The following is a 25,620-nucleotide window of genomic DNA, read 5'->3' on the forward strand; positions in this document are numbered from 1 at the left end:
CACAGGAGACTTGCACTGAGATACAGGGCTGGAAATGCCTCCTGACATCATTTTGATGGAAGCAATTGTTAGTGGCAGGTTTGGGTTTAACAGTGCCCTCGGGCATTTAGTCATTTTAGGAGGACATCAACTGTTTAGGTTTCAGAGGAATAAAACATACATAATTTGGTAATAATCAGAATGGTAAATAGCATATATTTGGTGTTGTGTCAAAAGTCTTTTTAAAACATTTTTTTTCAGTAAAACTAACACGCAATGTCAAGGATATGAGGAGACTGTTAAGTACTGGAAAGCCACTTGAAAATTAAAGGGATAAGTGTATGGAGTTACTTTTGAGGCAGAAATTAGGAAATCTTTCTCTCTAAAACTTTTTTTATGTATTCAGGGTTTCCAAGTCATGTTTGTTATTTTTAACAAAAAATATTTCAACTAGATTTTATTTTATAAAGTGGGATCAGTTGTGTGTGTGCATATATACTCACATATATGCATGTGTGATGCATTTATATATACATGTAAATATACATATATGTATCACAAAATCTTGCTAGTGAATAAATGTCACCTATGATAGGAGGGAGGAATCTAAATTTTTATGGCTCTTTTGATAGTATATATGTTATAAAACTTAAAGTTGAATGCTTTATTTCCAGGAGGAAGACTTTGCCTTGTTGTGAGTTTGCTTTTCCTTCCTGTGTCCCAAGCATTTTTCAGTTGGAAATATGTGCCTATTTATTGATGCCATTTGGAAGCTACTTGCTATAACACTAAGATTTCTTTTCTTCTTTCTTTCTGGAACCGCACACTCCTTATTTAAACCATATGCTCATGTTTAAACAGCGAGCTTAGGAAGAAAGCCGTGGAATGAAAATACTCTGGGGCCGGATTTTGCCCGTTGAGCTGCAGAGCAGGGATGCTGTTCACTTTAAGAGCAAACTAAAAATATCCAGCGAGCACGCAGGCAGCACTTGGGGCCCGGAGCGGCGGGGCCCAGCGATGGCGGCGTTCCCCCTGCGCGCCCCCTGCGCGGCCGCGGCTGCCCGGGCGGGGGCGGCCGCCGGGGGGCGCTGCAGGCGCCGCGCTCGCCTTCATGGCGGCCTTGGGCTGCGCGTCGGGCATGGGGCAGGGCGGCCGCGGCCTCCCCAGCGGGGAGCACTCGCCTGGGGCCTCTTGGAATGCCGTGGGCTCTTGGTGCCCGGGCCGAGTTGTCTGCGGATAAACACGGCTCGCTGCTCATCCCCGGTGGGTGCTCCGCGCTCCCTGCGTGCTGCCTGCGCTGTTCCTCTCCACTGCCCGCAGCCCGGCCAACGAAGGGTTTCTGTTTGAGCAGCCACTCTGGAGTGCTGAGAGGTTTTGCATCAGGCACTTGTCAATTTTTGCATAAAAGTTGTAGGGCTGGATAGTACTAAAAATAAAATGCTCTTGTCCTCTGAGAAGATACAGCCTTTGAATACTAAGTAAATATTTAAATGACAATGTGATATATATTAATGCAGGGTGCCTGTACCAGTCCTTCATGTAATGAAACAATTAATTTCACACAAGTAATCACACAAAATAGTGTTTTCAATTTTCCTTTTTGGCCACATGAAAAGAACATCCACAATCTGAGCATTCCTTCTTTATTCTCTTTTCCTCAACCTTCTGGAACAAGTGAACTTTATTACAAGTATTTCTGGAGGTTTTGTAAATGTATATACACTTATCTTCAACTGTTTTATTGTTTGTGGATGTCCATGACATGAAGCATTACATAAATAAGTTTAACAGTAGCTGTGCATTTTGACATATGATGGAACACTGTGACCTAAATAACCATGGTATGAGCACTTATATTCAAGATACAATGTCAAACTGAAACTATTCCAGAAGGGTGAAATGCCTTATGTCTTTGTCATAGCTCTAGTTATTAGAGAAAACTCGGTGCTTTTGAGAATGAAGCAGTTAGTTACTCAAAATACTGTACTTAGCTTTGAAGAAGCAAACCCAAAGATCAAAAACCTTCTTCCCATATTGCAGATAATTTAGTTTATCATTTGTTGATGCTTAAGTTGAAAATAATACTGAATGTCCTATTCCATGATCAGTGAAGAAGTTCTAAAAAGACACAAACATGATCATCTTTTCTTATGTTACTTGAGTTTCCTTTGTTTTTCACAGCCTTTTAACTTATCAGTCTGAATTGCTGTTTACCTGCAAAGAGATTTTATTTGGCTTTTCACGAATTAGAAGTTTTCAAGTTGACTTCAGTTATGCAATTGTGATCCCTTTAGTTTTGTCTCCCTTTTTTCCTTTGTGTGGAAGGCATTATTATTTTTCTAAGCACACTATTTTCTAGTTTAGCACTAGACTACAGGAAAAACTTGTACAAAATGCATTAGCATCTTTAATATATTATTCATTTTTGATTAATTTTGTTTTAGCAAGGTTTGCACAATATTCTGTATTGTTGCTTTTGTTATTGGAGTTATTGGAAGTTATTTTCTGCTGAATGGTGACAGAGTTGTGAAAGCTGGGAGATGTAAGAACTTTAGCTATTCAGTCTTCTCTACCTGGTTCTTTTTGACATTGCATCCAGGTCATTTTTTGCAGGAGTGGGAGTGTTGCATGTCAAACAGTGCATCACAATAACTTCAGTTCTGGAATGATCTTTGGAAGGGTCCTTTCAGATTTAGTTTAACTGGTAAAATGGAGAAATGATTAAAAACCCCAAGTATTTAAACTTGGGGAATTGTGTGCAAATGATCTAAAACTACTTGGTTTCATCATGCTGCCTCAGAAAGGGTCTGGCCCTGTGAGCTTCTGCATATTTATCAAATTCAAATTGTTAGGTTTACTTATTCCAGTCTTCTCTTATTCTTAACCTCTAACTATAGTTGGACCTGTACAGTGAAAATGAAAACTTTTACCCAGGGACAGAGTGTAAGTCAGACTGGGCTTTCCTGGGATTTGCTGCTTTTGTTGTTGGAAGTGAGCAGTGACTTGGGAGTTGTATGGCTGGTGGGTGGGCAGGACTAAAGTCTGGAGAAGGAAGGGAGTTTGAAATATCTTCTTTTAAAAATGCAGAGAAGAGACTAGGAAGACTAAAGTGATTCTCTTAGAATGGGTTGCCTAAAACTTTTCTGTGCTTTTCCTGTGAACACGTATTCTCTGTTCTGATAGATGGTGCTATAAAATGTCCAGAAAATCCTTGTTTTTCCTGCATATTGTTGCAGATACTTTGTTTGTACTTATTTTTTGTCTAACTTTACTAGGCCTGAGAGTTGAAGCAAGGATGTTGTGGGCCTGAGAAATTATTTCACTGTGGTGAATTGGGTTCATTTCTGAGTTTCATCTCGTGAAAACTAGCTCCAATTTATTAAAGTAAATGAATTTTTCAGTAGTTTACACCTGTGACCATAGAGTTTGGTGACGTTCCAAAACTTATTGAGGGTATAACTTAGTTAACAGGATATCTTCAGGCTATGTTGCATCAGAAAAGAAATGTTTTAAATTAATTTTGACACACCTGTATTATGCAACAGAATCCTCTGGGGCAGTGTCTCTGTCAGAAGTATGTGTTAAATGTTTAGCACTTGGTTGCTTTGGACTTAAAATTAAGGTTATAAATTGTAAAGCAGTCCATAAAGCTCCTTAAAAAGAAGGTAAATTACTTGGCCACTACCTAATTGAGTGCTGGGAGGTGTGCAGCTGAGACTCTGCCAGTTCAGAGCTGCTTTGCCCCACCTTGTTCTTCCGTTTGATGAGTCCCTTGCTCGGCTGGCTCCTGCAAATTAAGGTCTCCTTGGAGCCTGGATTGGAGTTTGAGATTGCATTCTCCTGCTTGTGAACACAGTAATGACCTGCTTCTAGCCACTGGAGCAGGGCTGGCCTGAACTCTTTACCTGCTTTTCTCCTTGTTATGCCAGCATTGCTGTGTGCCTCGGCTTGTCATGAGCCTCTTCAGGGAGCTACAGAAAATTTGTTACTGCTGGAGGAGGGGGAGAAACATTCTGCTGGATAAGCTTGCTGAGCTTGCTCACTGTCTGTAGTCAGCTTTGTGCTCCCAGCAAGGGCCAGGGAGATGAAATTGTACAGCTTGACCACGAGCAAGTGAATGGGTTCTGCTCCTTCCGAGCCTGGCTGCCCTTGCAGAGAGCTGGGCTGTGCTGTGAAATCGTGGCTGTGGAGGGGAACTTGCACAGGGCTTGGGAGGCAGCTGCACAATTACCTTGGCACAGCTGGAACAGCTGACTGAGCTCTTGTTCAGGGGCTGGCAGCTCCTGGAGAGGAAGGGAAGGGGCAGTGGTGACCTTTCCCTTGGGGTCCAACCAGCTTGGACCAACCAGCTCACTTGAACAGGCTGTCTCCGACAAGAGGCACTGTGTTCAGGGGTGGTGCTCTGTAGTAAAGCAGTGGAAACACTTCATGGAGAATTGGCTGGTACAAGATAGAGCAATGCTCTTTACTTAAAGCACTTCACTCAAAAGTAGTTTCTGTGAAAGGCTATGGTACCTTTCAGAATAGGTTGTAGTGTGGATATTATGTTTTCATGCAATTCACAGAATCACAGGATCAACAAGGTTGGAAAGACTTTTGAGATCCCCAAGTTCAACCTATGACTTAACACCACCTTGTCAACCTCATCACAGCACTAAGTCTTTTCTTAAACAACTTCATGTCAAATAGTAAAGTTAATCTCAAGTACTACATCAAAATCTTAAGTATAGCAGTTCACTTTCAAATTTTTTTTTGAGAAAATTGTAGGCTCTGTCACTGCCTTTTAGGGCAGAATTCTTTACCACAACATTTTTTAAATTTCTAATCAAAATAATGAAATACCAATCTATTAAAACTTCATATGCACTATTATATTATAGGCACTGATACACTATGCAATGTAAACATATACATATATATATATTAGTGAAATCTAAAGCCTGTTTTCATTCAGTCATGTTCAAGTATCTGTTTCTAATAAAGAACCTGTTTCTAATAAATATGTCTGGTTTCAGGAAAAAAGCAAGGTAATTCTGTGCTTTGTCTAAAGATACTAACTATTCTGTAAAGGAAATGAGTTTTGATTAACCTGTGACTATTTGACTAATTATTGTGTTCAGGGTTTTTATGTGAATATTGTATGTGCCCTGGCCCCCACAGTAAAACTGGAATGATCCACATCCACCTTCTACAGGATCTTGACTGAGATAATCTGGAAACTAAATCCACTTCGAAATAATTTTCCTGTATTTCATGAAGAAATCAAAGCTCAAGGTCTGCTAGGGTTATTTTGGATCACAAGTACAGCCAAGTACAGCCTTCAGCAGTGGAGCAGGCTGCTTTAAGCTCACTGAAGCCCTGCATTCTCTGATGCTGCAAGACATTTTCTCTGCTTCTTGGAGCTTCAATGTTTATTTTCTCTAATTGCCAATGTGGTCTGATTTATACTCTGATAACGTACCCTTGTATTTTTGGCCAACGCTTTGTTTAAATTATAATTCTTCCCTGTTTCTAGTGTTTAATATGGCTGCTCTAGAGAGCTAATGTCAACTCCTTTCAGGGTTTTATTTTGATAAGTGAAAAACAAGTCAATCTCAGAAAAAAGATGAATGGCAGCAGTCTGAGGCTGAGCAATCCAGCATCTCACTGCTGCAGGGAAAGGAAAGAAAAAGAACTTTTATCTTCCACTAGTAGTGAGCTATTCAGTTAATAATCTCACGAATCCTCTCTGGTAAAAATTTGAAAAATTAGGGCTTTTTGAGTAACCATTGCAATTTTTCTTAACTGCCAGACTTCACTGTCCCTCCTTTGGTACATCCAGCTGAGGAGAAGGTCTGAAAGTTTTTGGAGTTGGGTTCTTGTGGTAACAGAAGTCGTAATGCTCTTGCTTTCTTCTTAGGAGTTATTTCTTATGCTGGAAGAAGTGGGTCTTGCACTTCTCTGCTAATTAGTATTTTTAGAGAAAATACACTTGAATTGCTTCTACTTTAAAGTTGGCTTAAGAATGTGTTAAGGAGCTGATAACTGATAGATCATTTCAAGCAGTTTCTGTGTAGTTTATCCTGTATATCTTAACTTTGTAATGTTGTAGGTGTTTCTGATGAAGGGAATGGATCTTTGTGGTAACCTGAAATAGATATGGCATGTAACTCTTGAGAGGGTTAGGAGTTATGCACTGTTTGTCAGATACTGCCTTGGTATAGGTTCCTGTGCTTACAGACAGATTGGTTACTTGTAGTTATCTACTGGATTAATATAACAGAATTGCCAGGAAAATGTCTGTTTTTGACTTAAGCTGTAGTATGTAGATCTTGGAATTTTGTTTAAAAGATACCCTAAGGAAACAGCTTCTATCTTAAATATGCCTCTATAACAGGAATAACTTTGTCCAATATTAAAATGAGTATGTGTTTAGAAGGTTTTTCTGTACCTTTAATAATATGACCTGCTTTCCCTATAAACTATTAATAACTATTTATGTACTTGGGAGTATCGTAATGTGTGAAAGTGAATGTGCTTAGAAAATGTAGGGATGTTTCTTATGGACACAGTGAACCCTGCTGGGGTTTAGGTACCTTTATAGTAATCCCAGGTGTGACTAAAAGGGCTGGAACATTTTTGGATAGAACCAGTTTTAAAATAAAAATGCTAATTAAAATTTTTATTTATAGATTTTATTGCTTTGAAGTCAGCAAGGTCAGAAAAACAACTATTTCTGTCTTAGGTTTTCTGGATTATTTTCTCATTTCTGTGGTGGCCTGATCTTTTCCTGTAATTTTTTTTCAGAAATACCGCTATCAGGATGAAGACACACCCCCACAGGAGCACAGCTCTCCACACATTGCCAATGAGGTGACAGGTCCAGAGCTGGTTCATGTATCTGAGAAGAATCTGTCCCAGATTGAGAATGTCCATGGATTTGTTTCCCATTCTCATATTTCACCAGTAAAGGTAGGCATTTTTAAATAGTGCACTGTTTTCAGGAATTTAATTTTGTGGGACAAAAAAATGCACGCAAAACACCTCTTTCTGTTTTTTATGGAACTGCTCAATTGTGAAATTTACTTAGTATACATTAAAGCATTGCCTTAGTTCCACACATTCTAACTAGAGATGCCTGGTAGTAAAATGCCCAGAAAACAACTAAAGGTAACCTAAGATTTTGGATGTAGTTTTGAGGGGCACTGGAGTTTGGGCTGTCGGTTTAATTTTGGATTTTCAGACAGGAACCTGTAGAGCCAATTCCAACTTTGTTTCTAGTAAATATTTTAATTGAGGATCTCTGTGCAATATGTAAAAAGCCAAGTGCCTTATATGTCTCTCAAGTTTTTCAGCATGCAGCACCATTATTTGCAAGATTGCTTTAGTTACTTGAAGACAGGTTGGACAGAGGCTGGACATGACCCAACAATGTGCACTCATAACCTGGAAAGCCAGACATGTTCTGGGCTGCATCCAAAGCAGAGTGGGCAGCAGGGGAGGGGGGAACAGAGGGGATTCTGCCCCTCTGTGCTGCTCTGCTTAGACCCCACCCACAGAGCTGCATCACCTCTGGGATAGGTCCCTAACAAAAGAAGGAATGGACCTGTTGGAGCAGGCCCAGAGGGGGGCACAAAGATGATCACAATGCTGGAGCACCTCTCCTGTGAAGACAGGCTGTGAGAGTTGGGGCTGCTCATCCTGGAGAACAGAAGGTTCCATGGAGACCTTAGAGCCCCATAAAGCAGCTGCAAGAAAGCTGGAGAGGGAATTTTTGCAAGGTCATGTAGGACAAGAGGGGAATGGGTTTAAACTGAAAGAGGGTCAATTTAGATTAAGTAGTATAAGAAATTCTTTCCTGTGAGTGATGGGGCCCTGGCACAGGCTGCCCAGAGAAGGGGTGGCTGCCCCATCCCTGCAAGTGTTCGAGGCCAGGTTGGATGGGGCTTTGAGCAGCCTGGTCTAGTGCAGGGTCTTTGAGCCTGTGGCAGGGAGTTTGATCTAGATAATCATTATGGCTCCTTCCAACCCAAACCATTCTATGATATTTCAAGAAAAAATGTTTTGAACCTTATATTTCCGTTTTTTCAATTATGAAGAAAAATTTTGTTGAATGTATCACCTCTTTATCATTGACTTGTAAGGATTCTGTAGAAGAGCCAACTGTAGTGTGTGAGTGCATTTAGTAATTGTTTTCCAGCTTTTCTAACAGTTTTAAAATGTATATGATGGTATTGAACCAGTGATTTTTACTTATATCTCCATAATGAACTCTCAGTATTTTTCCATAGTCTTCAGCTAGGCAAGCTGAATTCTTTAAGCCCTAATGAATAACCTTTTACAAGTGGGCTATATTGCCCTCTGAAGAGCCTTCTGAGAATACTCATGTGACAAAGCTTTCATATTTGGGAATGGCTAGAACTTCAACATTTTCTTGCTTATGAGGTTAGACACACAGTAACACACTTTCACATGTCTAATTCCCTGAATTTACTGGTGTTCAGAAACCAGTGAAGCACCTTTCATGTGCAGCCATTAGAAATAAATAAAAGTCCTTTTTCTCTGGGGGCTTAAGGTCAACTCTGTTTATTCACAAGTATTTCCTAATTCCTAGAGCAGTTAGTCTTGCCTTTTAGAAAGCATAAGGGGATCAAAAAGGCAATGAGGGGAGCTCTAAAACTGTCTGGAAGAAAGAAAACTATTTTTGAAATAGAATTAAGCAGAGTTAAGTATAGTTACAAAATATAGTGAGGCCTTTTCAAAATACTCTGTCTTACTTAGCTCTCTGAGGAGGATTGCTGTTATGTGTCTCACATTGGTAAATGCTGGGAAATCATCACTAAATAGTGAAGAATGTTCATAAGGGAAGTATTACCACTCAGTTTGTATTACCATTTTTATTTTATTTTTTTTACCATTATTTTCAGGTAACTCTTCTCTGTTAATTTCAAAGCAATGTATTGCAAATTGAAATTGTTCAAAGCTTTGTTCATCTGAAAACTTATTGAGGGGTGGGTGTTCCAGGTTTCAGTTGTTTAACCAGCATTTTGTGTAATTTTGAATTCTGATGCTAATTGACTGCTGGCTTGCTTCTCTCCTGAAGAAAAAACCCAAGGTTGCTGTTGTATTATTAGCATAGCTGGTCAGCTCTGCTTTTGGTCTGATGATCTGCCAGGTGTTCGTAGTTTTAGCACAGCTTGTGCTGAAGATCAATTTAGCAGCAACAGCTCTTATTTAAGAGTGCTTTGTGTGATTTATTTGGTAGGTTGGCTTGGTGCACTGTGCAAGGACCAGGTCTTGGCTGATGTACGAGGGCTCAATCAGCTTTCTTGAATAGTTCATTGATTAAGGAAACTAAACATAATAGAGAATGTTGTGTTTATGACATGAATAAAATAATGAGGATTTTGTTTTTTATTTTAAATATGAATGTTAAATCCACTTAAAATTTCAAATACAGAGTTAGTAGTTTGAAGAAATCAGTGGTTTTATGATTATATGTTGCTTTATAAGCAATGCTGCAGAGGCCAGTAGGATTGGATTTTGAGGAACGCCTTCTGTTGTAGCAAGCCCTCTGCAGTATGGAGCAGAACAACAGAATTTTGTTCTTGAGAGAAGCTTTCGAATACTCTAGGACTTAAAACAGCTTTTATAATTTGCTTGAACAGGTGGATGCTATTTCAAAGAGTAGTTTTCAATGACCAAAAATACAAATATGTATCCCAAGTTTTTAGATGATGAGTATGTGATTGCTAGTTATCAAATAAGTACTATAGTAAATGAAGGTGGTTTGTCTTCTTGACAGGGGGATGGGCTACCTCAGATTCAGAGAGGTTTAAAATTATGCATGTTTACAATAAGCATAAAATAAGAGAGACTGGCTGTACTGATTTAAAGTTGAAGTGAGGCTTACAGGTTTTGTCTTGTTAGAGTGGAGCTTTGTCAGTTTAAGAAGAAATGTTTACTTCCTGTGTGTCAAGTAACAAAGAAGTGAACTTGGCCCGGGAGGTTGTGTCCTCTAGTACTGTGTGAAATGGAACGCTAATGCTGTAAAACAGCTTTTAAGAAGTATTTAATGGTAGAGAATCTTGAGTGAAAACGGTCAAACTTCAAATCCTTCACAAAAATCCCATCCCGAAGTTTTTGAAGAATATGTTCGGGTAGGTCGGCAGCTGGTACCAGGATTTCCTCAGTGTGGAGTTTCCAAATTCCCCCTGGGAACCTCCCATGGGAGGTCCCGAGTTCGGGCATGCTGTGCTCTGCACAGTGGCCGCGAGGTGGCGCTGCTGCACCGGGCTGCGCTGTGAGCCTGCAGCGAGCGCTGGAGCACAGCGGGGTCTCGGCCCTCGGAGGGACCGCTCTGGAGTTAAAATAGGGTGATACTGAACAGCTCCCATCCAGGGAGAGCTTCACAGATATGGTATGGTACCAAGCGAGCTCTTAAACTCTGCAGTGGAAGCTAAAGCTTTCTATCAAGGAAAAAAGCTTTGAATAACATTATTACAGGGCTGCAAAATAGTGGGTCATGGGGCAATAACACCAAAAAAAAAAAAATCAGTAATCTTTATTTAGAGCAACCTGGGCATGACAGATTTTTTTATCTCATATGTATGATGTAGCATGGTAATTCGCTACTTAAGTGTAGAAACTGACTGGGGCTTCCATATATTTCTGCAATATGTTTGTGTACTGTGTATTGGTATTTGGGGCTAATATTTCACTGTTAATGCAGAAGCTCTAAAGGAACCATGTAATAATTTGTAAGCCACTAAATATATCTTGTACTGGAAAAATATACCATGACTAGCATAATGAATCTTTATCTCGCTCTGAAATAAGTTCTTAATATTGCAATATTCAGTGCATTTCTATTATATCCATAATTCCCATTTGCAATTTGCACAAGTTCTTTAAAGCTTTTCAAAGTAGTTGATAAGTTTGTAAGTAAAATGATCATGTGGCTGCATGTGGTAACAGGAAGCTAGACTTACTGGTTGAGAAAAGTTTCTGCTGTTCTTCCTTTAATCGAATCTTTTTCAATGATCGATCTCTGGAGATTTTTGCCATAGCACCAATCTTCCAATGGTATGAGGAAAATGCCTGCACCTGGTTTGTTCCCTTCATGTGACACAGATGGGACAGCTGAACAGAAATGTTTTAGAGCATTGTACTGGCTTTAGTCTAGTGAGGGGCCTAAAATTGCTTATTCATGCTATACGTGAGAATTTTAATTGTGAACTGAATTGTGCATCTGTAAGGAGCTAAAGACATTCTACTGGTTGAATATTTGGTATCTCTAGGACAGCTTTGTGCAATCATCAGTGGAGTAGCAGAACACTCTAGGAATTGGGAGAAGTAGGTTTGGGTTTCTTGTCTTATTTCATGCAGCACAGTTGGCCACTTTGCTGTCCTCACGTGCTCCCAGGAATTGTCATCCCTGTACAGGGGATGCTGGGGACAGGCAGTGCAGGGACTGGCCTTCCCATTGCTGGCTGCCTGTTCTCCCTCCTGCACAGACCTGTCAGTCTGGCTGGGGCTGTTGTATTCTGCTGCAGCACTTGTGCTTCAGGTGATGCAGTAAAAATCCCACTTCCCTTTACCAAAGGGAACGTGTGTTAATGCTGTTTATCCATTTAAAACACTTGGGGGACTCTTTTATGGTTACATAAACTTATGTCAGTGAATAAAACTATGACTTCATAATATTATGACATTAAATGCAAATGAGTTACTGTTTTCCTGTCTCTGAACAATGAAATGCTTCAAAGTGAGGTGAAATGCTGTTCCCCATTGAATAAAGATTGAAGTTTTCTCCCCAAATTCTAACCAAAGGAATGTTTTTGCCCAGGTGAAGCACCCAGGGAATACTGTGCCCAGTGCCCGTGCCCCTGTGCTTTATCTCTGCTTACCCCTTGCTGTGTCAAATCTGGGAGAAAATATTCAGGCTCAGTTTGCATTAAAGTGCAAGTAGTCTTTTATTAGAATAAAAACAGTTTATTTTTTTTATTAGGATAAAAGACAGAGTTTACCTTCTTTGGCTCTGTGAACCTCTGTTGGAGCTTGTGGTGGTGTATTGAGCAGGGAAGGATCACTCCACACCTTCACTGCTGAGAGAGGCAGTAGGTTAGTTGGGTGTTTTATCTGACCTAGTGCTGGGTGCCTGTAGGGTGAGAAGTGTATGCCCTTCAGCCTTCCTTTCCTCTTGCTTAGAAGCAGCAGCTTGTGGTTTTGTGCCCTATATCCTGAGCTTTGTGAAGTGGACACATAGTTTAAAAAAAAAGTCTAACAGTGTGTCAGCAGTACCCAAACCTTTGCTGAGACAGGTGTGGTAATCCTAGCACAGCAGTTCTGCTGACTACATGCACTGTCTGTGAAATAAATATCTTGTGCCCACTCGGTGTATGCCTGCTTTTTTCACATGTTTAGTCATCTTTGGAAAAGTGTTTCCAGGACCTAATGGTATTTAAGCTTAATGATTTTAAATTAACCCTGACTTGAAACTGCTTATCTATTAGTGATGTGCAGTGCTGTGTAATAGCCCACTTGCCCTGACTGTGGTATCACAGCAATGAGATATGGCAAGGTGCTACTTGTTCTTAAAATAGCTTCTGGGAGGGAGAGGAGAAATTGGAACTCGCTCTCATTTCTGTACTGCCAAAACATGGTGAAACTGTTCTGAAGAGCAGAATCAATGAGCGTGTGGCAAAATGAGAGATGAGAAAGCAATGAGTACATTGCAAAGAGAATTTCTGCTGCACAAATCCCTTAAAGCATGTGCTTAAAGATCATCTTGTTGATGTAGGTTTCTAGGTTTCCTTAGATGCACACAATGGATGTACTCAAAAAAGGATTATGGAGAAACTTAAGCTGTCATGAAATTTAAAAAAAAAGTATATTTTGGGATTTAGTTGTTAAAAAAAAACAACAAAGCAAACAAAAATTCTCCACCAAAACCAAACCAACAACAGAAAGGATGTAAAGGGAAAGGAGGAAGATCAGTAATCATGGATGGAGGTTACCAGAAGGATCCCATAAGAACCTCTGTTCTCATTGCATCATCTAAGAGGAATAAGAGCTGAAGGTTCTAACAGGTTAATGGAATAATCAACTCAGTACTCAATTTACAGTCAAAAAGGCAAATGGAATACAAGGAATAATCAGCGAAGCAAATGGAAATAAAACTGCATTATCTTATCACTCCAGAAATCTCCACCATTCATTATCTTGATTAAGAAGGCAATTTTAGATACTCGAAGAAGAACAACAAGAATGGTCAGAGACAGAGGGCAGCTGCTGTGGAATGAAGAATGAACTAGTTTGACCCCTCCATTTGGTAAAGTTTTGACTCAGGAGATACCAATGAAACTACAGTCAGTAATGCTGAGCCTCTAAAATGATAAAAATGACTAGGGAATGGTTATTTCAGAAATTAAAATTTATATTCAGAACTATAGATTAGCAGGTAATAGTTGTTTTATAGCCTGTAAGCACAGTGATCTACAGTCAGCCTCTGACTTCGAAATAATCTTTCAACTGCTGGTAGTCTTTTGGTTTCTAGCTATACCAACCAAGGTATAGCTTGTTTCTTACACATTGCTCATTTCTTCAATTGCAAGCAGGCACCTTTAATTAACTCCTTCCCGTTAAGCTGTATGGAAATAGCTGTTATATAAATGTGCATATTTCCTTCAATGCTAGGAATCTCCTTTCCACGTGAACCCAATCTTGTGCTGATAATATTGGTATGTTCCCTTCTCTTTATCTCCTGGTGTGTCTTCGCTCCAATCCCTTCTGTTTTCTCAAGTGCTTCCCCAGAAGTCTTTTAGAGCATGTGGAGCTGCTGTTAAACCAGCCTTCTCTGTTGATTGGGAGAGTTTCCCTGTTCTCAGGAAGGCTAATGCTCTTTATGATTTGAACCGTGCGGGTTCAGGGTTAGCCAGCAGTCAAAGTAATTTTAACTGCCTCTTTGCCCCAGTACATTTTTTTGTCCTGCTCCAGTCTGAGCACGTAGGGGAGGTTAACTTGAAGATGAAGATACTGTTTCCATTTAGAAATCAAAGATCAGTTGACATGTAATTTGCAAGCTGGGTTATGATTGTGGAAAGGTTGCAATCTGTTACTTTTTTCTAAATTGAGAACTTTGTAAAGCTTTGCCATCTTCAGCAGAAAGTCAGCGCTTCTGGTGTTAGGAACAAACCTAGAATACTGGTAATCATAAAAAACACTTGAAGATACTCTCAGGCATACTTATTTTTAGACTAGTATCATACTTCGGTGGTCATACTTGAGAGGAGCTGTTACGCAGTCTTTAATTAAATGCATTGCCCGAGTTCTTGATAGGTTACTGATTTTAAACTCTTGTAATTGAAGAATGTGGAAATACATGCAAAGGTGTCAGTTTGTGTTTTATAGGAAGAAGCAGTTGACCAAATCTGCCTGATTCTCTGTGAGGATCTACTCAATAAATTCTTTTCAACAGAGACAAGAAAGAAAAACTGTAACAGATGGACTGTGGATTAATCCAAACATTAGAACAACCTACCATACAGTAATCAACATCGAGTCATCCTAGAAAGGGGTTGCACTGTTTTCACCCGAGATTTTCCCTGAGCTCTTGGTGCAGTTGGGTTCATTTTGATGACTGAAGCAAACCTAAGGAGACTTGTATTAAACACAAGATGTTTTTGTCAGTCTGGCGTGCCAAAAAGATGGGCAGGAGGTTCATGAGCAGGGTGCGGAAGACCAGGCAGTTTAATCTGCCCAGATTGGTAGGTTGTCTGAGGTGTATTGTGAGTAATAAGGTAATGAACTTTTATATTAAATATTTATACTAAAATAGCTCATTATAGAATATTTATGCTGGGATGTTTACTTACGAGTTGGTTTCAGCAGTAAGATATGTACTTTTTATTGATTATGTAAATGCCATTTGGTCAAGACTATCCTTCAGTTCTATCTGAAGTAACAGTTAAGATAGACTTTACAGCATCTCTTAGCAGAAAGGGTTAACAGTTTTTTTTCTCCACAGTATTTGTGTCCTGAACTCCTGGGCTTTGATTTAGGATGCTGCATGTACTTGTTTATGAGATTTAGACTTATGCCAGTAAAAGTTTGTTAAATCTAGAATTCTGAAAACTGTAAGAAAGAAACATGAGTTTGTATCTAAATTTTCAGTATTGTTTTTGTTCCCATGCCTGAAGAGTTTAAGTTGCCTAGTCTTATGTTTGACTATCCAAGTTCTGAATGTTTCTTTTGCCTCTGTTTTTTGTTTAAAACATAACTGATATTGAAAATAAAATAAGTCCCTGCCATTGTTTTAGGTGATCCTTGAATCTTCTCTAAGACAATCATGTTTTTTTCCTTTAGGGTCTGTGCTTATTTTAACCAATACTCTCTTTAACCAAATGGTAATAAAACTAATATAAGACACTTTTCAAATGCTTCAGGGGAACTGTTGGTTTTTGTTTAGAAAGAGTAATTGAGATATAACTGCTGTTTCTGTTCACAAACAATTTTTGTTTCTGTGCCTTTTTAATTTTAAGTATGCATTCTGCTTGTAAAGTTATGCCAGGAAACCTTTATCTGAGAGATTAAAATACAGCATTATGTCATGTTTTGACTTGTCTCAGAAAGCTGATAATACCACTTTGCTTAGATATAAAGTCAGAGGAATTCTAGTCCAAGTATTTGATGTTGATTTTTACATTTAGTAACCACTGTGATTACTGCATCTTGCTACAACACAAATAATGTTACTCTGCAGCCTCTACAAATGCAGATGAATAGTGCAGTAAATTTCTTAACCTGTAGAGATGTGTGTACTGATGTAGAAATCTTTATGTGCTGTTTTGTTTTGGGGCAGGAATCTTTTCAAATCTGCAAATTCTCAATTCTTGCCTAACAGTAAATAGTGTTTTTTGTTTGGTTTAGTGTGTGGTATTTTTTGTTTGCTTTCTTTTTAATTTTAGTCCCATCAGTTCAATATCCAGAATATGAAAAAGGGGTGATAGAAGCTCTTTTGGAAGTCCTTTTAGGAAGTCCTTTATGATGGAAGTCCTTTTAGGACTTGCTGCAATTTCCTGATGAGCCTCCCTATTCTGCCTTTTGACTCTGGAGGCAATCATTCACAGATGCAATTCCAGCTGTGACATGTGTTGATGATTTTCCTTTCTCTGGATATTCCCTTTTCTGTGCAAATAGAACTTTTTCCAGTTTCTACTTGTAGGTTTGACCCTCTGTTGAAATGCTCTTTGACTGGAATGAACCTTTGTTTTTACAACCTCCCACTGTTTTTTCAACTCTACAAGTGACCATTCTTCTAATCTGGACTCCTCTGTGCTATCCTGGTTTTGTGCCATCTGTAGAGCTATGCTTTGCCTTTATCTTCAGGTTGCTTTGTAGCACATAAAAATCAGGGTTTTTCTCATCACCGCAGTACCAGCTCCTTCTGCAAATAACTGCAACTGTATCTGCTTAGGCGTCAGCAGATCTTGCTCGATAGCATTGCATCCATATGGAGTGTAGGTGACACAGATTGCTGCCTTGCATCACCAGCAGGATTGCATAACCTCTTCCTTAAGTACTTTTCTGGATTTCTCTCTCAATTGAAATTAAATCATCATTGCTTCACTTTCAGGAAGCTTTTTGTCCATGTGATGCTTTCCCGAAGTGCTGATTTCTAAAATCACTTTGTAATTGATTCCATATTGGATTGTTGGCTGTGTGGGAATCAGCCTTGAAAGAAACTGCCTTAAAACACAGCAGACCTCTCTTATCTTCAGGCAGATTGATATAACTGTAAAAAAAAAAAAACTGCTTGGTACATTTCTTGTCCATATATTGTGGTGTTTTCTTCCAGAATTTTGCACAATATTCTTCTATGTGACTTCATTTGGAGCTTATGGGGACAGAGAGAAAAATGAATTCTTGAGGTTCTTTTGAATGTTAGACAAATTCTTGGTCTCTAAGATAGCTAATAAACTGTATAGCAGTTTTGACATTCAAGGCCGTATGTAGAAAAAGATTGAAAATATTTTCACCTTGACTCTTTATAAAAAGACTTGCTACTCAAAGTATATAATTTGTACCTTGTTCCAAACACCTTCAGTCATAGCCAGGGATTAATCAATTTGTCTGCTAATAAATTCATAGCATTTTTCAGGCTAGATATGTTTTTTGTGTCTGGAAAAAGGTAGGGCTCAGGAAGTGCTGCAGTTTTCCTGTGAAAAAATTCCCATTATGAGAAGCTTGTCCATTTGAAAAAGTCCTATCTACTGTGTCTCAGACATTTCTCAACCTCCATTATCTGTCATATGCTCATAGCTTTAAGGACACTGCACCAGTCAGATCCAGTTTCATACAACTTACAGTGATAAGCCATTGCATTTTATAAATATTAATAAAGTCTGTCTGAAAGGTGTGCTCAGAATATTGGCATGTGGTGTGTTATTGAGCTGTACTGGTGACTAGAAGTAAATGGTGCATTGATCTCGCTACGACACATTTCAATTAATGTACTTCTTATTTCTGCTTGTAATAGAAGCCTGCAGGAAAAAAACTGTTACTCAGAATAGGATAGCTGTCAGTAAGAATTTGTTAAACAGCAGATTATGCTGGACCCCAAGAAGTATGTGAGGGAATTTAGTAACTCCACTAAAATGCACATCATGGAGCAGTGGATTTTTAGAATTATGTGGCTGTAAGTTCTGGCTGTGTTGTAAGGAATTTTTCTGCCTTTGTTTGTCATATGAAGAGTTCTCTGCTTTTTTAAAATGTTTGCCCTGGTGCTGTGATCATGACTGTAGAAATATACCACAAATTGTTTTGATAACTTTTGGCTTTCCAGAGTTGAGCTGCTACTGAAAGCTTGACATTTAAGTGATTTCCAAAATAACCCCTCTAATGTGAGATGGAGGATTTTTTAAAAAATAGCTGGCTATAAAAATTTGCATGGTGAGTTCTGTAAGATAACTTGAGTTCCTTATAATCTTTCAGCTAATTATTCTGAATTCTTTTTAGGTATGGAGAGAGCAGAGAAAACCTCTAACAGTAATACTTGTCATGTGCATGGGACATCAAAATAATCTTACTGAGAAGTCATTAATGAATAATAAGAATTTTTTGTTTTTGAATTATTCTTGCGCTTTTGAAGAGTAATGTTGAGTCAGAAATATATATATATATATATTTATTGTTTTCATAATATGCTTACAGAAATTTGGTCATAGGTGTTGTGAATGTTACCCATTATTCACAGAATAAGAACAACAGAGTGTGGACTTGTAGTGTTTAATCTTAGTGTCTGATTTTCTTGAGGATTAAACAAACCAAAAACCACAGTAAAACAACTTCGCTAGGAATCCTCTCATCCACGACACAAAATGATTGTTTTGTGGCACTGTAATTCACTCCCTCTGTAGTTGTTTTATGCACAAAAGAACAGGGAAAACAAGAAGAAATTGGCCAATAGTTAATTCTTAAATATTTGTTTTGAACCTGGTGTTAAAGTCATTTCGCTCTGTGGAATGTTTTCATAATGACAGAATCAGTGAAAAGCGCAGCTCTGCTCTATATTCCCTGTTTTGTTTGCTTCAGGTTCATAATTTATGCAGGCAAGGAAGTGAAAAGATGCTATTGGATATTTCTACAGGCAGTGATTGAAACTTGGTTATTTTTGATCTGTGCTTTCTCCACCCAGTAGCTGTTATCATCCACCACCATCCTCATAGCTGTGAATTTGTAACGTTGTACTGTACCTGCTACCCAGTTTCCCTTGAATATCTGTTGGCTGCTAGGAAGAGAAAGCAAGGCTTTCATCCTGTGCGTTCCGAAAAGGAAAAATAAGGAAAACCTTTGCTTGCTGCTTTTTTTATTTTTTTTAATTGCTCAAGATTATACTCATCATTGTAATCACAGGTAGAGAGGGAATGTAAGAGATAGAAAGCCTTGGAGGAAAAGCGAGCAAGCAATCAGCTAGCAAGAATTTTGTTTTCCAGGTTTGTAAATGATGCTGCTGTAATTCTATCTGGATTTTTTTTTTTTTCCTGCTCATTCACCACTCAGCAGCTGGTAGGGAATTAAGACTGCCTGGCAACCACCTGCAGAGCTGCAGAGATGAATTACATTTTCGGAAATAACACACTGCTCTATTCTCGCGCCAGTCGAGGCAACGCTGGCTCCAGCCACAGCTCGGTAGGCCCCAAGCAGAAGCAGTGGGCAAAGAAAGGCTCCACAGATGAGTTACGGGCTGAGCCTTCCCGGTGGCAGCAGATTGTGGCATTTTTCACTCGCAGACATGGCTTCATTGACTGCATTTCTGTTGCTGCCAGCTCCACCCAGGTAATATGCCACATGTTAAAGTGATTGTGTCTGCATGTTTTCTGCTTACTTGCTAGTCAGAAAGAGCAATTATTTATATATGCATGATTTCATATAATCTCTTATTTATGGATGGCGTTTTCTGTCTGCTTTCATTTTCATATTTTAAAGAGCTCTGTATAATTTCTAGCATTAAAGCATGAAAATGGAAACACTAAATGAGGTCTGATTTCTATTTATTTTGCAAGTGATGAGCCTCCAGCAATTTTAAATATGAGATATCCTAATGAAACAGTGAAATATTGAAAATGTAGTTTGCATTCTGCTGCCTAGCTCTGGAGGGCAATAACGTAGTTAAGAAGTATCAATTCCATAGCTCTAGTAAGGTGCCAAATCAAATAGACTACATATTTAATGGTTAAGGAATTTTATCTAAAGAATTAAATAATTTAAAATGTTTACTCTAGGTAACAACAAATTCAATTCTGTAACAGCTTTCTAGGTTTTTTGGCCACTAATAATACGCAGATGAAGGAATGTCTCCCTTACATACAGGGAGTACATTCAATAGTGCAGTCTGTAAGAGAAACGTGACATTTTTCAGCTTCACTGTCCATCTGCTCTATGTGATGTTGGTGTTAATCATCACTCAAAGTCAGGTAAATGCAAGCAAGCTGAATTTTAATTCTGTATCTTTTGAATGACTTCTTAAGAGTGACAGTGAGAGAAGTTTAAACTTATTGGCATTAGAAAATTAGTATCTCTTGGGAAAATATGACTAAGACCTATGGAACAATGCTGAAATGTCAGAATTATTTAACCATGGGAGATTAGGTTTGTTTTGCTACTGTCAAGTGAAATTCATCATTAGTCAAGATGTCTTGAATCATTTAACCTGAAATACTACAAAAACTTATAAAAGAAGGAAAAAATTCTTACCCTCAGACACTGTAATTCTATTAGGATAATTTCTATCTGTTAGTAGTTCAAAGATGGTAAACTGGCGCTTCCTCTGAAGTCTGCTTATTATTACCTGTTTTTTTTGCCTATGAATTTGGAGTAAACAATGAATAGGAGAGCCTAGAGGGGAATTTTGACTTTCTTGTTGCATCTTGTACATGATGTGGAACTTGGATCCTGTAGTTTCTCTAATGGGTCATTATACAACTCCAAGTGATGTATTAGGTAGACATAATAGCTTTTAAATACTGGGGTTTTTTTTAAAGTAAAAATATATAGTATTAACCTTCTGAATATAAATTATAGTTGCTGTCATTTGTTTAAAGCTTGAAGAAGTAATATTGGAATGTGTGGAGCTTGCAGTTGGACTGACTAGTCAGGCCTAGAAAGCTGCTCATAAATAAAATACGGAATACTCTCTGCTTTGAGTGAGGGTTGGACCAGGTAAAGTTCCTGAGATCCCTTCAATCCAAAGCCATGCTTCTGTGAATATCATAGTGTTTGTTCTATTTTTCTGCTATGGAAAAGATTGCTTACCTCTGGGAAAGCCTGCCAGATTTTTTCATAGCTCTGACAGTTCTTCATTAAAAATAACTGCTTATACATGTTCATGGCCAGAAGGCGGAGAAAAAACATAAAATATTTTGAAGTGGTTGTTAAAAAAACCTTAATGAGCATATTCAGAAGTCATGCACTAAAAACATAAGAGCTTGTTGAAGCCACTTCCTCTGGAAGGATGCTGTACTGTGCTCGCACCTTATCCACCCATTGCAGCTGTTCTAGCCTTGGGAGAGAAAAAGGCACTTGGAGGTTGTTCATTGTGTGCAATTTTGTTTTCCAGTTCTGTTCAGTTTGTGTTCTGTGTTGTAGCATTCTGAACATTTTTGTTACCTTTTATTCATTCATTTGAGATACATGCCTATCATTTGAATGTCATCACATTTGCAGAGTCCTAATAAGAATTAGATGTAATGCACTTCTCTTGCCTGGCCTGTAGAAATTCTACAGGCCAGGCTAGAGATTGTGACTGTGGGCTTTATCGAGTCTTGTTGCTGTGACTTCGTGATTTTCAACAGATACAGAATCATTTGGTGGTTTTTAAAGTAGCTGTCCCCTGCTTCCCATGTGAATCTGCTACCAAGCCCCCAGTTTTAGCTGTCCATTCATTTCCTTGGCTTTCTTGGATGGCATAAATTGGTCATACTAGCTTAGTTCCCTCCGTCTCCAGTGAAAGGGAAATGACTCTGGAGATGAGACACACCTGTCCTTCTCTGGGACCTGCTTGGGTCACCCTTGCCCCAGCAAGGTGGTAAGAGGACATTGGATTTTATTATCCTCAAGAAGCAAGGCTGAAGGTGATGATGGATATGGTAGCACTGCTTTTTGCTGTAGTTATCCCTTGGTTTATGCCCAAAAGAATGCATGCATGCCCAAGTGCATGGTGCCTAGCTAACCACACCAGACTTCTTTATGAGTCCTGGAAGCAGATTTAACATGCTCAGGGATTCAAGGCCTTTATTGTTTCTTCCTGCTCATTCCCTGTGATGTTGTGTTAGTCACTCAAATGGAAGAATTAAGGAATTTGATTGGGAGCTGATGTATCAATTTCTGTCAGCAAATTTTTAAATTTATTTTATAAAAGCCAAATCTGTGGTATAAAGTAAAACCAAGCATATAACAAATTTGTACTGTCACAAGGGTGAACAACTGTGCCTTGAGCCTAGTAAATATACCATCATACCAATGACAAATGCTGGGTAATTTAAAGTGCTGTCCTAACAAGACATATGCCCAGTTCATCAAGGATGATGCCTGTATCAATATCACTGCTTTTCTCTGAAGTCTGTCCAGAGTTCTGAGAAGCCCCTATTCTTGCCAGTCAGTCCAGCTCTCATGTCTCAGAAAGCATTTTAACTGTTGGTATTTGGCTCATGGTGTGCTACAAATGCAGAAACTGATTTGTCTGAATCCCCCATGTCATTAAACTGGTTCTAAGAGCAGTCACTGAGGCTTTTCTTAGCATGTAACTGAGCATACACTTGCAGCATGTGATACTGAAAAATTGTTTAGCTCCTTGAATACCCTGTGCTCATTTTTACTTCTATTTTCTAGGACCTATTTTAGGAAAGATGAAAAGGATCAGGACAGAAAAATCATCCTAAATCCACTTAGCCATTTCAAAAACTTAATTTTAAATTTCAGAGCTTATCAACTGCTTTTGTGAGTCGTTTGAGCCCAGTAATTTCTTGACTTAATGTATCTTCCTTTTAAGTTCTTGATAAAAGTTTTACTGTGTCATTAGTCCTAGACTATTGCTCAGGGTCATTGGAGTATTATGGGTGTAGTTCTGGTATGTACAAAATGCTGTGCCTAATCACACAGCAACATAGAGGTGTTGTAAGGCAGTTAAGAAGATAATGATTAAAAAAAAAAGTCAGGTCTCTACCCTAATCCCTCTTTTACTGTATTTCTTGAAAAACTGATTTTTAGGACAATATTTATTATCCTTCCTGTAATTTGATATATATTGAAGTATTTATTTATTGTTCCTGCTAATATTGTGATGAATGCAGGAGAAAGCAGCTTTAAATAGTACGTGCTTTGGATGATTTTCTCTATAACAATGCACCTTCTGAAACTGAAACATGAACTTTATTGTACTAAGTTTCTTTCTTATTATTGATGTTAAGCTATTTAAAATCACACATTTGTAAAAGCATGAGTTTATTTTGTAAATTAGTTCTGCCACTGGTTGCATTTTCTGTAAGATGGCATTGTAGCAGTGATAAAAGCAGTATGAATTTATTCTGTAAGAGGAATGCATTAATATGTGTTCCATCAATAGGCCAAAAAGTAGGAAGTTTGTGGTAATTTAACCAAAGCATCAAAGGACTTTCTCTGGAACCTTTGGTTCATTTTGTAAACATTTTCCGTGTACAGTAGAGATGAAAACTTCTCAAAACTTTGGAATTTGCTCGACATTTTAGAGACAGGCAATTTAAAAATCATAAGAGTATCAATAAATGTTAGGAATATCTGGCATGACCCATGCAAAGCCATGTAGGCTTTGTCAGCATCCTGCTGGTTCCCTGCTGTGGGCAGTGGTCCCCCTGTGCTGAGGTCAGGCCTGTGCAGTGATGGAGCTCTGCTGTGTCCCTGTGTGTGACTGCAGTGCTGGCATGTGCAGGTTGTTACCTCAGCTAATCACCTGCAGCACAGCAGTGCTGATAAGAACTGAGGGAGTGGTGATAAGAACTGAGCCCTGCTCCAGTTACCTGCAGGCACTGCTTCCTGCCAGAGGGGTTCACCTTCCACCTTCTCTTTCCTGTTCTCTCAGAGCTCTGTCTCACTCAGAGTTGGGAACGTGATTTCTTCATATTTCTGTTGCATTGTATCTAAAGAAAGTTACTTTTTCCAGAATGAGTCAGAAATCTGGTAAACAAAGAAAGAGACACAGAATTTTTTGCTTTTGGAGTTCTGCTGCTGCTACTACTGGGGCTTTCTGCCTGCACTGTGCTCAAGAGTCTGACTCGTCAGGCAAGGCAGACACTGGATCCCTTCTTAATCCATTGTCTTCAGCTAATAACTCAGGTGGACTAACTTGCTGTATGAAGCCCAGTGCATGGAAGCCTGTGAAAAAGGTAGGACTCTTTAGGGCTTTATATAACTTTCCTAATTTATTTTATATTGTGATAGTTGCCCTCACATTTGAGGCTTGTATTGATTGACAAAGTGTTTTGAGAGTCAAATACAGTCCAGTCTGTCTTTCACCAGCTGTTAGTTTACTGAACAGCTCTAGCATGGCTCCTGTTGGTGTTGCATTTCTGTTTTGCTGCCAAAGCTGCTGTACATGTTTTAGTTAATACAATTATTAGCTAAATTACTGTCTGACAGAAGCACTGAATCTAAAGTGAAAATCATCTTCTTCCTGTTCTATTTTGGTCCACAACGTCAAAAGCACTCTCAATTATGATTAAGATGGGCAGGATATTTCCTTTACTTTGAAGACTATACAACAGAAGCTTCTAAGATGTTTTTAGACCTTGTCTTTTAGAATGATCTATGCATCCATGTTTGGGAGCTGACATGGTATCCTGTTGTGCAATTTAAGACTTCTAGTTTAGACCCAGCTCAGAGTCCTGGTAAATGTTGTGTCCACAGCATTTCTGAGATTTATAGTAACTAAAGGAGAGAAAATTGTCTTGTTAAAAAAGAGAAATTGAAATCAGTATGTGCACACCGGCTATGCAGTATCTTTTGACAAAGATTTGGTTCTTTTTCCTAGAACCTCTGCTGGGGCCACTGCTTTTATCTGTTTTCCAAATCAAAGAAGGAATTTAAATTTCTCTTGATGAATAACAATTACTTTAAAAATTTTTCACTGAAGCATTTAGGCTCTTGAACTCCCTTATTTTTTTCCTTTTTTAACATGGGTATGACAGCCTGAGTGAAGAATGTGTCCATCTCCTCTCCCTGGGAGAGAATTCAAACTAATTTCAACATGCTGCTGATTATTAAACTTCAAGCATAATCCTACTGTGAAGCATTTCCAGACAGTTCAATTTTGAATTACTTTGACAGATCCACAAAAGATGACAATGCAAGGAAAGCATCAACCTCCTCATGTACAATTGAAATGAAGTGTCTCATTCTTGTTTATTGGTATAACCACATAATTCACATTTTGCTTATCATGTAATGGCTCTGTAGCAAAGGGGTCCCAGTGGATGCATTCCTCCCGTGAGGAAGGATGCTTCCTTTATAGCTATTTCTAAATGTCTTTCCAAATTTAATTCAAGTGAAGATTGCATAGTTCTGTAGATGATTTCAAGAACACTACAGGTTTCTCCAGCTGGAATTTAGGAGAAATCCTTCTGATCAGTTGGCACTGTTCCTCCATTTTATTCCTTTCAGGATGGATAGGAGCATTCCTGTTTCACAGCAGAGGCTGAAAACCTTGTGCCATCTGTCATGGACGCTCAGAAAATGTTATACAGAGGCCAAATTTAGTACTGAGACTTGACAACTTGTTAATACCACACCACCTAGCAAGGCGTCCCTGAATCCTTTTGAGGTTCTGCTTTTCCTGGTCTTTCCCAAAATAGGGTTAACAGCAGTCAATTCTCTACAGGTCAAAATTAATTACATCAATGTTCTCCCTGAAAGTAGTTTGTAATGAAAAAAAGAGAAAAAATATTGCCTAATCTTTGTTATACTCAGCTGCAATATCTTTTAAACTATACCTTTGTTTACTTGGGATCATCCACTGACTTCTTAAGTGGTCACCTCTTGTGAGGTTTTCCAGGAACTGCTTGGACTCCAAGACAAACCAGTAGTGCTTCCTGACTCTCCTGAGCCAAAGAAATTTTCTTGTACCTCATTAAG

The 25,620-nt window shown here is 38.7% G+C and overlaps 1 protein-coding gene across 11 annotated transcripts in view; it reads left to right on the plus strand.

Moving 5' to 3' along the window:
• DLG1 (discs large MAGUK scaffold protein 1) overlaps positions 1-25,620 on the plus strand; it is a 141,391-nt gene that overhangs the window by 45,255 nt on the left and 70,516 nt on the right. For 10 of the 11 annotated variants that reach the window (XM_050978163.1, XM_050978164.1, XM_050978165.1 and 7 more), the window contains exon 4: positions 6,766-6,930. In XM_050978163.1, coding sequence (XP_050834120.1) covers positions 6,766-6,930 — 165 coding nt within the window. Of the gene's footprint in view, positions 1-6,765; positions 6,931-23,559; positions 23,877-25,620 lie in introns of those variants that run through there. The other variant, XM_050978167.1, reaches the window with a different exon arrangement.

Source organism: Serinus canaria, chromosome 9 (genome assembly GCF_022539315.1).
Source record: "Serinus canaria isolate serCan28SL12 chromosome 9, serCan2020, whole genome shotgun sequence".
Taxonomy (NCBI): domain Eukaryota; kingdom Metazoa; phylum Chordata; class Aves; order Passeriformes; family Fringillidae; genus Serinus; species Serinus canaria.